The sequence below is a fragment of the Ovis aries genome, chromosome 10, assembly GCF_016772045.2.
Source record: "Ovis aries strain OAR_USU_Benz2616 breed Rambouillet chromosome 10, ARS-UI_Ramb_v3.0, whole genome shotgun sequence".
In the NCBI taxonomy this organism is placed as follows: domain Eukaryota; kingdom Metazoa; phylum Chordata; class Mammalia; order Artiodactyla; family Bovidae; genus Ovis; species Ovis aries.
Window position 1 is genome coordinate 83,544,872 of NC_056063.1, and position 13,439 is coordinate 83,558,310.

The following is a 13,439-nucleotide window of genomic DNA, read 5'->3' on the forward strand; positions in this document are numbered from 1 at the left end:
TGTTACATCACCCTTCAGTCTTGCAGGAACCCACAAAGTAGGTGCTCAGTGGTTATTTTATAGAAAAAGGAAACTAAGGCTTAAACACTGCCTGTATACAGCTGTCAGTAACAGGAGAAGCATGCTTTCTAGGCGCTTATCTGAGAGACGTGGTTCTCACTCAACTGTTCAGATTTGCCACCAAAAATCCGTTCATTCATGCACCCTTTTCTCCCTGAGGTGTCAGGAAAGACATATGGACCCAGGATTATTAGAATTTTTGTAATCTGACATCTAAAAGTTACCAGCTTGCTTTCACGTTTGCAGCATAACTGGATCAGAAAAAGAAGCACCCCTTCCCCAAACAGCAGAGACGGCCGAGTGAGTCAGGGGCTTCCCCGATGCCTGCAGATGCCCTGAGAGCTTCCTCCTGGGGCTGTGGGCTCCTTGCAGTTATTTTCCTGGAACGGAGAGCTGATCATGGAAACCATGTCTTCATGGCTTGGTCAAGTGCCCTGAGGTCTCTTAGGTCTGGGCAGGTCTGACCCGGTTCTGGATGTTAGGAGAGCAACGAATGCCCCTCAAGTTGAGAGCAAAGGTTTCAGGCGCAGGACGGGAGCAGGATAGCTTGGGATCCAGACTCCAGGTGGAGGGCAAAGAAAGTCAGAATTCATCAAACGGTGTGATGAGTAGTGGGGAAAATAAAAAGGGCAGAAGGAAATGTAGATTCCCTCCGCACACGGAATGTTTTAGTGGTTAAAGCGCTAGGATGAGGAGTAAGTTTAATGCTGGTGTAAATTATGATTCTAATGCCACTCACAATATTCATTTATTTATTTCCTAGCTAGTGAAAATGTCGTGATCAATCATTTGTTCCAGTCGAAACTGTCACAAACAGGAGCCCTCGTATCTTCCTCTCCTGCTTTTAAATTCAGAGGACATAAGTCTGCCCGGCTCAGTAAGAAAATGACAGCGTCTTCAATGATGGGAGAAAACAGGAATTATCTAGAACTTAGTAAGGTAGGAGTTTTTCATGATTCGTGTCCAGTTGTTTTTAAATTTGCGCAGCACATTTGCTGCTTCTTTTAAAGAACAAAAAATGTACAATCCTCTATGCTAATGGAAAGAAATTGATATTTTAATTTAACAAAAGTAACAGAAAGACTGCTTACCCAAAGTGTAACCCTTGGAGAGAAGATGGTATGAGAGAATGCAGTGGAGTGAAAACTTGAGAGCAAATACAGGATTAGTCATTTTATTGGTTGTCTTTGCAACATCCTTTTTAAGTCTCATCACTGCAACTGTGTTTTTGATAAATGGGAGGTAACTTCAGGGACAGAAGGTTTAAAGGGAATAAACTTAGCTACCTTATTCCGTTGACATTAATCACTTCAGAGGTTTTAGGTCTCTAAACAATAAATTGTAGTTTCTCATACAGACATAGTGTATTTTTCAGGTCCTGGGCTGTTTTCACTGTGATTTTTTGTAGATTTTTAATTTGTTTCTGCATTACGCTAATTTTTTAATGTGTATTCGTTCCACACCCGCGAGGTTGTACTTACAACCTAAAGATTTTGATGATTTGTAAAAACAGAACAAAAAATTCAGTGAAGAGTTGTTTCAGATTGAAATGTATTGAGTTTATGAGTCCAGTGCCAGTTTGTTTTGCTTGCCTTTACAAAAACTTTAAAAGATGACAAGTATGGTTGGGAAGGGGTCCAAGACGATCCATTTTAGAAATTCAGTCGTTGTAGCCTGCTGGAATGCATTTTTGCTTACCAATTAAAATAAAAGCATGATTAAAGTCAGCTCTATTACAGAAGAGTGGCAGAAATGTGTCCAGCCTATTAGAGATGTGTGTGCGTGTTTAGCCGGTAGACCCTAGAGCTACGAATCTTTTGATATAGCTGTCACATAACCGGAGGATCACAGGAATTCCATCTCACTGCGTATTAAAATGGCATCTTTTACATAAAAAAGACAAAGAGTTCCCCTTTGTAAAGAAGATCTCTATTCCTCGGGGTTTCACTGAAACGTCTGGCCCCTGCTTTCTCAATCATCCTGGAAATCATGAGCGAGAAATCACTACACACCTCCAAACTGTAATTTTTAACCTTAACTATTAAACATTACCAGGCAGAGATGCCATTAGTCTTTCCCCTAAAGGACTGCAAAAGCGAGATAACTCACAGCCGTTCCTCCACCCAGAAAGGGAAATTGAGCGCTCAGTTTCACAGGATGAAGATTTACTTATTATGATTTTTCCTTAAGTGTTCCGTCCTTCACTTCCCTCTGAGGGTCCTCACCCCTGCACACCCACCCCTGTGACCAGACGGTTGCTCTCTACCCACCCTTCAGCTGAGCATCACGCCCAGCTTTGTGTTTATAGAAAACAGGCTGGTCTCCGACCAGTCACTTCAGTTTCCCTTCCCTTGTCAGTGACACTTGATCATTCCAGCTTGACGCTTCATCCTAATGGGAGGAAATGAGCTACTGCCTTGAGAGCAGCCCCATATTGACAAGAATGTTTCATCAAATTTTTCTTCTATCGAGACCTTTTAGTTTAAGATAAATGATTCTGGATCGATAGATCTGTTGGTCGCAGTCTGTATGATGTTGTGAAATGTAACGGTACATTAGTGGCTGAGGTTCCTCTTAACCCCTGGTAGAAATTAATTAATTACCTTTTGCTCTTTCTTCACCCACTGCTTTCATTTTCACTTAATTCTTTTATATCCATAATCATTTCATCTTTGCTGCACGTGAATTTTTTCTTTAAGAGCTATATGTAATTACTTATCAAAAAAGTCTACCATCTTTTTTCATAGCGAGTAATTTACTAATCCCTTGTAACATTAAAAAATGAAAAAGAAGGAAAGGAAGGGAGAAAATGAGTAAGACACCAATGATAGGTAATTTAGGGAACAAAACAATGGTTATTAAAACATCAAATTTTTGTGACATAAAATAGCATCCTTTTGCCCCAGAATAAGCTTCATTTCATGACAATTCATAATATAATCAAGGAGACCAGGGTCAGTTTATCATACCACCCACCCAGTCAACATCTGTTTGTTCTTGAATTAAAGTAGTTGCAGGCTGGTGACAGCCCTGGACTTAAAGGGATGCAGTAAAGGTTATTTTACATGTCGTTGCCTGTTTTCCTACCATTGCAGAAAATCATTTGGCACTGATTTTTATAGCCTCTTTTAAGTCTCCATCTGCCTATGAGTGAACTTACATGAATAGGAGAGTTAATTTTTTTTCTCCTACACTGGAACTTAGTAAAACAAACCTGCTCATGCTTTCCTTTTGTTTTCCTTACAGTTATTAAAAAAGAAAGGAAATTCTACATTTCTGCAAAGACTAGACCGGGGAGGTCCAGCCACCATTGCATCGCAACTCAGGGTTAGTGAAGTTTTCAGATTTCAAAGTTTTCTGTTTTGATTGTATCGACTGTACAGGTTTTACATGGAACTTTCTTTCATTTTGACCGCTTAAGTAGCTTCAGAAAAGCAAGCATGCACACACATGTACACACGCAAAGTGAGTGAATGCCTAATACAGAAGAATCCTGGACTGAAGATAAAGGTTTCTATTTAAAGTTGCTTTGCCTTGTCACTTGGCGTCTTCTCTGGAGAATCAGTTGTGTTTTACTTCTCTCCTTAGAAAACGCTGACGGATATTACAGGGAAACTTCAGAAGTGCACTCCGCACTTTATTCACTGCATCAAGCCCAATAACTCAAAGCTGCCAGACACCTTTGATAACTTCTACGTGTCCGCTCAGCTGCAGTACGTCGGGATCCTGGAGATGGTGAAGAGTGTCCGACATGGGTACCCTGTCCGCCTCTCCTTCTCCGATTTCCTGTCGAGGTAGGTTTTTCTCTTGTGTCCGCCACCCCCAGAGCCGTACTGGTGTTCTTGGAGGGGGGCCTTCTGATTGGAGGGGGGCCTTCTGACTGCTTTTCTGGTGCTGCTTCTGTTGTTCGTACCCTTTTACCATGAGTAAACAAAGTGCTCTGGGAAACCACGAAATGCGCGGACAAAGCTTATATAAAAAGCTTTAATTTTACTGAGGACAGTCACTTGGAAACAACTTTCATAGTTCCTTAAATTGAGGTTCCCTTGGATTTACAGATTTATAAAACTGTTGCTTATAATATTGACTTAAAATTATAATTGAATATAAGAAGCTATGTGTGGGATTATTTTCTCCTTAAATGTATGAACAAAATATTTTTTAGGTGAAGGATTGGTACTCATGGGCCAAATTTAGCCCATTACCTATTTTTTGTAAATAAAGTTTTATTGGAACACAGGCAGTGAACATAATGAGAATATCTGTTTTGTAGGCAGTCAAACAATAAGAACAGTATGGACCAAAAAGCAAGTATTTGGTAATCTTATACAAAAACATGAAATTTAAAATGATATTGATATAAAGTAATATCAATATTACAAGCACAAAATTTAACATAAATGGATAAAAACTAGAACAGTAGTATGGTGAAATCTATTTGGGAAACCATTTACCTAAAAGAAGAGAGTTTAAGACTTTGGTTGAGCAGCAATGCAGTTTGAGCCACTGGTATGAAGAAGCTGCTAAACTCAAACAACCTATCAATCAAAAAACCTAAATCACCAAGTTGGAAATAGTCATAACAAAGGGCACAATATTTAAACTATGACTAAATTTAATGTTTATAACCTTTGTTTTTTCCAGAGGACAGAAAGAGAAGTTGTTTATTGTATATTTTAAATTTCCCAAAGATACGAATAAGAAACTAAACGTCGTATGAGCCATTCATTGTTAAAGAAGTGATAGACGGTTCAGAAGGGAGAATATAAAATTCGCCACATTTAGGGATAAAGTATCTGGAGAATGAATATGTTTAACCTGCAGAATGTGTAGTGCAGATAGACAAAATATTTGGTTTAAATGTAAAAGATGCTTATTCATGAGTGAAGAGACACACTGCCTCCTATTTTTAGAGAGGAACTTCAAAGTTGGGCAGTACACAGGGCTACATTAAGAATTAATACGTGCTAAATGGAAGAATTATTTGTGCTTTTGTTGGGGGGGGATGGTGGTGTTACCGTCACTGCTTACCGTCACTGAGAGGTGTCTGGTAGCTCTGGTCTGCCTCTTGCTGTTCCCTCAATGGACATCTGTTCATAGTCCCCAGAAATGTTTGGTCTGTTCATAAGTATATATTTCGCATGCATAAGAATTTAAGTATTAAAAGTCAGCCTTCCCACCCCTTTCAGTCGAAGTCTTTGGATCCATGAGTTTGAAACCTGCCCAATACAAGTTTAAAGTAAGAGATGCCCATATTTACCCCAGACCTTCTGGATGACAGTCACCAGAGAGTGGGGTCCAGGGACCCCTGTTTTATCTGATGGGGAAAGGTATGGTTTTGTTATCTGCAGGCATCATATGATCTCAGAGGGTCCCCAGCCTTGATGAATTGTAGTTCACTAAGCAATACTGACTCCCTTCCCAAGTTGTGCTGAAAGCAATGGTTCTCCAATGTCAGCATCCATTTAGGCTTGTTAAAATGCAGATTTCTGGGCAGCAGCCCCAGTGTTCTAGACCATGGGATTCTCCAGGCAAGAATACTGGACTGGGTTGCCATGCCCTCCTCCAGAGGATCTTCCTGACCCAGGGAATTGAACCCAGGTCTCCCACATTGCAAGCGGATTCTTTACCAGGTGAGCTACCCGGGAAGCCCCTGGTCTAGAAGAGTTCTGCAAATTACCATTTTTATTGAGTTCCCAGGTGAAGCTGATGCTGCTGGTATATGGACAACCTTTAGAGAACTACCACCCTAGAACATCTGCTCACTTGGAGATTATATCTTTATTTTATTTGGTTTGATTTTCTTCAACCGAGGATTGGAAGTATGTGAGTGCCTTGATGATTGTCAAAGGGAACCTGCTGAGGATGCGGAGTGAAAGTGTTGGCTGCTCAGTCTTGTCTGACTCTCGCGACCCTACAGACTGTAGCCCACTAAGATCCTCTAGGGATTCTCCAGCCCAGAATATCAGAGTGGGTAGCCAGTCCCTTCTCCGGGGGAATCTTCCCGACCCATGGTCTCCTGCGCTGCAGGCGATTCTTTACCATCTGAGCCACCAGGGAGTCTCAGGCATTTACTGATTTGCTGGATTAAAACTTGCAAATTTGTTGAGCTTTCCAAGTGATCTGTGTACATTTGAAGTTTCTGGAGCACTGCAAATGGACTCTGTATTGGATATGAAATAGGATTAATCTCACTCTATAAACAATTTTTTAAAGCTCGTTCAATGCATTCTCTGCTCTTTATTTTGTTAGAGTGCCTTAGACTCATGCAGTCAGAGAAATTTGGCTTTCAAGTGTCCCTCAGAGTTTCTCTGGAATAATTTTTAGTAGCTACATGGATCTTCCTTATAGCTACTCCAGAAAGCAGTCACTTAAATTGTCCTATTTTCTCAGAAGAGGGTGGAGAACACGAGTCTGTGTGTGTATGGCATAATAATTAGAAACATTTTTGACCTTTATTTTTGTCTCATTTGATATATATACATATATACTTACCAAGACTTATCTCTATTAAAATAATATTTGTAATGATTATCTTTTAAAAGTAAGTGCCCTTTTCCACATATATACATTTCTTGCTTTATTCTGACTTCTAGACAGAGACTTTCTCTTCTTCAATCACAATGCTTGTGCATTTGTTTAGTAAAAGTTTTCAGAATGAAGCTGGCATTGGAGGTTAATAGTTGTTCAATTTAAGGTACTGTTTCTGCATAACAGAGAGCATAGCTATACTATATTTGCTTGGAAAATGATGCTTGTTGGTAAATCTCTGCATTTCTTAACTGGCCCCTTACATAAGAGGAGATGTGAGTTTCAATTTTTCATCCTTATTTATAACTGCATATCAGTATAAATGGAATTGAACTTCCCTGGTAGCTCAGATGGTAAAGAATCTGCTTGCAATGTGGGAGACATGGGTTTGATCCTTGGATTGGAAAGATCCCCTGGAGGAGGAAATGGCAACCCATTCCAGTATTCTTGCCTGGAGAATCCCCATGGATACAGGAGGCTGATAGGCTACAGTCCATGGGGTCACAAAGAGTTGGACACAACTGCCTGACTAAGCACACACATGAATGGAATTATTAACGTATTCCAGTGGAAATGTGTCACCATATTGCTTGAATAAAGGACACCTGTCTGGAATATTATCACAATAACACTGATCCATAGAGAGATTCTCAATTTCTATAGAACTCGAATAAAACACAATTCACATCAACAAGTAACATATTTATTCATAAAGCTTATCAGAACCTTGAAGTTCCCCCAGGTAGTCAAGCATTGTTGTATAAACAAAGCCTCAATGTGCAAATTAATAGAAGTTTTGGTTGCCAGAATATCATATAACAATTCCTATGTAAAACATTTCTATTCATATCACCTTGTCTTACATGTCAGAGAATCAAAACATATCAAATCAATTACTTTGTTTAGTTTACAAAGAGGAGTATGGTTATTGGAAAAATACTGGACAAAGAAAACCATGTCCAATTTTGAAACAAGCACCTAGTCATTGGAACTTCATTTATAGCTTCTGAAACCCAACATGACAGTGGATGTGGATAATGGATATTCTGTGGAATCCAGAGGCGACGTGACGGTATTTGCAAATGTGCTTCCTGATTTCTTGGCTTTAATAGCTGTCCATCATTCTGAGGCTTCCTAATCAAAAGTGGAGAATTGTGTTTGTGGAGAAATCCTGTTTTGATTAAATGAGAACCATGCTTGTCGAACTTTTCCCCCTAATAGCAGCAGTAGCTTCTGAGTAGGATAATAAGGCAAGATACTGTCTCCATGGCAAAGACCTCACAAATTTAGGTACAGGAGGAAGAAGGAACAGAGCAATAGAAGTAAATTATTAAGTGCAAATCATGATACATCGTTGGATCACCTTCTGTGGACTGAATCGTTTCTCCTTAATAGTCATATATTAAACCCTAACCCCTGATGTGACTGTATTTGGAGATGGTTCTGTGTGTGTGTGTTAGTTGCTTAGCCATGTCCAACTCTTTGCAATCCCATATGCTATAGCCCACCAGGCCCCTCCATCCATAGGATTCTCCAGGCAAGAACACTGGAGTGGGTTGCCATTTCCTTCTCCAAAAGGAACTATGGAAAGAAAGAAAGTGAAGTCACTCAGTCGAGTCCTACTGTTTGCAACCCCATGGACTACAGCCTACGAGGCTCTTCCATCCATGAAATTTTCTGGAGTGGGGTTCCGTTTCCTTCTCCAGGGAGATGGTTGTATGAGGAGGTAATTAAGGTTAAGTGAGGTCATAAGGGTGGGGCTCTGAACCAGTAGGATTAGTGGCCCTACAGGAGGAATTGCCAGAGAGCATGTCCTTCTCTGCTCTCTGAACTTGCAGTGGGAAGGCAACACGGTTCTGGTTTAGGCGCTAAGTTGTGTCCAGCTCTTTGCGACCCCCTGAACTATAGCCCTCCGGGCTCCTCTGTCCATGGGATTTCCCAGGCAAGAATACTGGAGTGGGCTCCCACTTCCTTCTCCTGGGGCTCTTCCCCACTCAGGGATCGAACCTGGGTCTCCTGCACAGCAGGCAGGTTCTCTCCTCCTGTGCCACCAGGGAAGCCCAGTGGGCTGGCATCTGTCTGCAGACTGGGAGGAGACCTCAGCAGAAACTGAATGAGCCCACACCTTCATGCTGTGCGTCCCAGCCTCCAGAACTTTGAGAAGACACACCTCTGTTGGTAGAACCCTCCAGCTCTGTGGTCTACGGAGCTGACTGAGGTGCCTGTGTTTGTGGGTGTGTGTTTCTATGGGGTCAGTAGGTAGCAAACCTGTTACACGGAGGTTTGACTGAGACGTTTTGGATACCTTGTTTGTGTTACGTGATACCCTTGTGCTGATGGGAGGAAGTCAAGTTAACATGTACATATCATGGGGTTTCAACAACTTGTGTCTCTGCTCACGTAATCACATTTCTACTGTTTTCTCTATTTACTCAGTGACATTTACTGATATTTAAGATTTACTCAGGCATCCTCTTATTGAAAAGTCATTTGTAAAATGCCAAGATGGTTTGTGTCTCTTCTCTAAGCTTCAAAAAGACCTTATGTATTATACTTATTATACACTCACTGGAAATATTCATTTATTATGAATACTTATGAGTAGTATTTATGAATAATATTATATCTGAATATTATTTATTAATATTTATCAAATATTCACTGGAGCAGAGATTAGCAGATGATCAGATTGGATCTGGCCTGCCACTTACTTGTGTTATGACTTGAGAGATAAGAATGTCTTCCACATTTTAAAACTGTCAAATGTTAAATGGTTACCTACATAATATCCTCATTTTGGCCTCTTGACGTACAAAGATAAAATGTTTACTCTCTGGCCCTTTACAGAAAAAAGTCGCTACCCCTCCCCTAGACTACAGGCTCTGTGGGTGAGGGCAGGTTTTCCTGAATGCATGGACACCATCGTGAACACTGGAGTGGGCTGCCTGTCACCCGCCGTGCTTCTGGGTCTACACTCTGTGAAACTGAACAGGAAAGATCTGACATCGTCTTCCATCTCAACAGCTTTCTCTAATGTTATTTGGATCCTTCAGTTTGTGAGAACTTTCTGATGGCTTTGTAAAAGGCAGACACGCCTGTACATTCTGTAGAACATAAAATTGCAAGTCAGTGGCTTGCCACAACAAAGGTTTCTTTCTCTTTTACGTTATATTTGACTGTATTTAGAAGTCACACACTTTAGCTTGAGTCAGCTCTGGTTTGGGTCTCTTTTTCATGATGCACCCCAGGGTTAAGGAAGAGCCCAGGGCTAGGACATGTCCTTCCTGTATCAGGGGAGACGAGGCTTGGCTGAGTGGCTGTTACAACGTGTGCTGAGGTTCAGCATCTGTTGCTGTCTTATATTCCATTGTTAAAGCAGCTTAGGCCGCCACCTGTGGTGTGGAGAATCGCCTTACTTACTGGAGGTAACCCAGGTGATGGCGGTGGTGGTTTAGTCAGTCGCTCAGTCCTATCTACTCTTGCAACCCCATGGACTGTAGCCCACCAGGCTCTTCTGTCCATGGGATTCTCCAGGCAAGAGTACTGGAGTGGGTTGCCATTTCCTTCTCCACGGGATCTTCCAACCCAGGGATCAAGCCAGAGTCTCCTGCATTGCAAGTGAATTCCTTACTGCTGAGCCACCAGGGAGCAGGTGAGAAAGCGTGGGGCTGTGTACACTTCTGGCTCAGTTAGCAGTTGCCCCAAAACTTAGTGGCGTGAAATAGCAGTGTGTTATTTCTCCCACTTCTGTGAGATAGCTGGGCTTAGTGGGGCAGTACTTGCTTGGAGTTTCTCCAGCCATTGTAGCCATATAGCAGGAGAGGTTGGCCTACAATGGATGGACAAGACAGATTCTTCATCGCTGTGGCTGGCGCCTGAATGTTCCTCCATGTGGTCTTTCTCCAGCAGAATAGTCTTGACTTCTTGCCTTGTGGCTCAGTGTTCCCAGGGGCAAGAGAGGAAGCCTGAACTTCTCTTACAAGCTGGGCTGGGAATTAGCACAGCATCCCTTCCTCTGTATTTTACTCATCAAAAATGTTGCAGAGCAGCTATGATATTCTTGTTAGGAAGCAGACAATTGACAGTAGCCAACTTGGGACAAACTACCACATCGGGGCCCCCTAGTGGCTCAGTGGTAAAGAATATGCCTGCAGTACAGGAGAGACAGGTTCAATCCCTGGGTCGGGAAGATCTCCTAGAGAAGGAAATGGCAACCCATCCCGGTAGTCTTGCCTTGGAAATCCCATGGACAGAGGAGCCTGGCAAGTTACAGTCGATGGGGTCACAAAAGACCCAGACGTGACTTAGTGACTAGACAACAGTGACAACATCCTCTTAAAGGGATAACATGCAAGTAACTGGAAATGATGCTGAAAGCTCTGCCTTTGTGTTCTGGTGCAAAACTGAATCTCAGAGACAGAATTTTAAGTGAAGTGGAAAAGAGCAGCTTTGTTGCTTTGTGGAGCTAAGAAGGACACAGTGGGCACATTGTGCCTCTCAAAAACTGTGTATCGCAACCACCCAGGGGGATTCGGCAGGGAGTTTTATCCAGAGGTTCAGGGGCAGGGGTGCTGATGAGGATCTGGATGAATGCAGGGCCTGCATTCCTTGAATCTGGCCTCAACTGGTCTCTGATGCAAAGAAAGAGCTGACTCATTGGCCACCTGTTGCAAAGAGCTGACTCATTGGAAAGGACCCTGATGCTGGGAAAGATTGAAGGCAGGAGAAGGGGGCAACAGGGGATGAGATGGTTGGATGGCATCACCGACTCAATGAACGTGAGTTTGAGCAAACTCTGGGAGACAGTGAATGACAGGGAAGCCTAGTGTACTGCAGTCCATGGGGTTGCAAAGAGTCGGACCCAACTTTGCAATTGAATGGTGAATGATGATGCTTATGACATTATAGGTAACATGGCTTTTTAACGGTCATCCAGGGGCATACCAGATTTTAGTCCTACATATCTCTACTCTTCTCAGGGTGCTAGCCTTTTGAATGGCAATCTTCTTCCAGATGTAGAAGGGACATCTTTGAGGATCTTGCTGTGGGTCTCGGGTGGCAGACTTGGAAGGGTCATGCATGTCATTTGTGTATGGAGCTCTCTGTGGCTGGCAGGGGAGAGCAGGACAGTATCTCCCACATGGGGAGAGGTTGACCCTTCAATGAGGTGCCTCATTTGCGGAAGACAGAAAGGCTTGTCCAGTAAAAGCACTGCAGGGGCTGGTATTATGCTTGGCAAGGTGAAGACACATGATCTGTTCTGAGATTGTTCCTGGACGAGATCCCTCGTAGAAATAGTCTGAGTCATTTAGCTTGTTTAAATGACACAGTTGTTGCTGAAAGGTCAGGCCGTGAAGGCACACAGCCATGACGTTAAATTGGGTGTGTGGAGAGGGATGAAAGGAGACGCTCATCAGTTGACTGGGTTAAATGAAAGGGCCAAGGCCGCCCCGCCGCACAGAGCTCACCAGCTACAGGTCCAGGCTGGGATCGCCTGAAAGTCTTCCTTGGTCCTTGGAAGTGATGTCAGTTACTGTCAATACATCTTTAATAGAAATGAGAATTAATATGTTTAGGAGCTGTTAAATATTCTAATTTAACTGGCAAAGGATATAGTTTCTTCAGGGATAATTTAGCCAAGTCTCAGTGTATTCTTTCTGCTGAAACCCTTCTGCAGGGTTGGCTAATTGTCTACAGTTTAATGAGGTTGGGGAGGAATGAGGACCTGTTATTTTTCAATGAAATATAAAAATAGGAATGAGAAGTATAATAGATTTTCGAGGCCATTTCAGTTTAAATACAATTAGGTTTATCTTTATTGGGATTTTTTTTCTACTGCTCAATGGATTATGAATCGTAAAATTCTCCTCTAATCTATGGGAGATCTGCAAATTTTTTCTATAAGAGGCCAAATAATGACTATTGTAGGTTTACATGCCACAAGATCACTGACATAGCTGCTCAGCTCTGCCTCATGGAAGAAGGTAGCCACGAGGTAGCCACTGGCACATAGACAGTGTGTCCGTGAACAAGTAAGGAGAGTTTATTTATCACGCGCATGACCTTTCCAAGTCTGCCAGCCAAGACCGCAGTTAACCTTTGTCGGCATTAACAGAAGGTGGGTGGGTTGGACCCACGGGTACCTAACCCTTTATCTAGTCTTATCTTCTTTCTGATACAATTTGTGGGATGTTTTTCCATCAAAAAAGGGACAGGTTGTGAAAGGTGACTTCGGTGTTTGCTCTTTCATCCCCAGTATCTGGCCTTGATCCTAATTTCTGCTCTAATAAGCTAGATGGTCTCTCGTGAAAGCATTAATTTACTCATTTCTTCAACACTCGCTTCTTTGTCATTGTTCATTCACTCTTAATTTATTCGAGCGTTTTACTGACTCAGAGCGCCCTGACGCCTCGGGAAGTTCCCGTCAGGAGCACCTGGGGCGCCAGCACTGGGTGTCCTTGAATCCCCGCCGTGGGTGAAGCCCCAGATCCGCACGCTGTATGTGATTCTGTTCCTCGTAATAACCTTTTTTTGGAGTGACTGCTCTCCCTACACACCTGTTAGTTATGATAGAACTAATAATTGCGGGACTTTTGCCTTGGGGGAGATTGATCAGGACTGGCGGCAAGCGTTGTCTCATTGAATCCTCCCAGCGTCCCCACGAGTTGCGTTATCAGTCCCTGCCCGCTTTAGAGCTGAGAAAACCGAGATCCCAGGGAGCACGCTGGTGGTCCAGAGCCTCACACACCTCAGCCCTGAGGATTTTTAACCACTCCTCCACCAGCCTTGGTGCTGATAGTGGCCGTGTCCTCAAGGACCTGCTCTTTCTACTTTCCCCAGGCTGTGTG

General features: G+C 42.6%; 1 protein-coding gene across 1 annotated transcript in view; it reads left to right on the forward strand.

Annotated features, from left to right (window-relative positions):
- Positions 1 to 13,439, forward strand: part of MYO16 (myosin XVI) — a 527,889-nt gene that overhangs the window by 386,723 nt on the left and 127,727 nt on the right. The window contains exons 25-27 of the mRNA XM_042255055.2: positions 824 to 999; positions 3,307 to 3,387; positions 3,649 to 3,854. Coding sequence (XP_042110989.1) covers positions 824 to 999; positions 3,307 to 3,387; positions 3,649 to 3,854 — 463 coding nt within the window. The remainder of the gene's footprint in view (positions 1 to 823; positions 1,000 to 3,306; positions 3,388 to 3,648; positions 3,855 to 13,439) is intronic.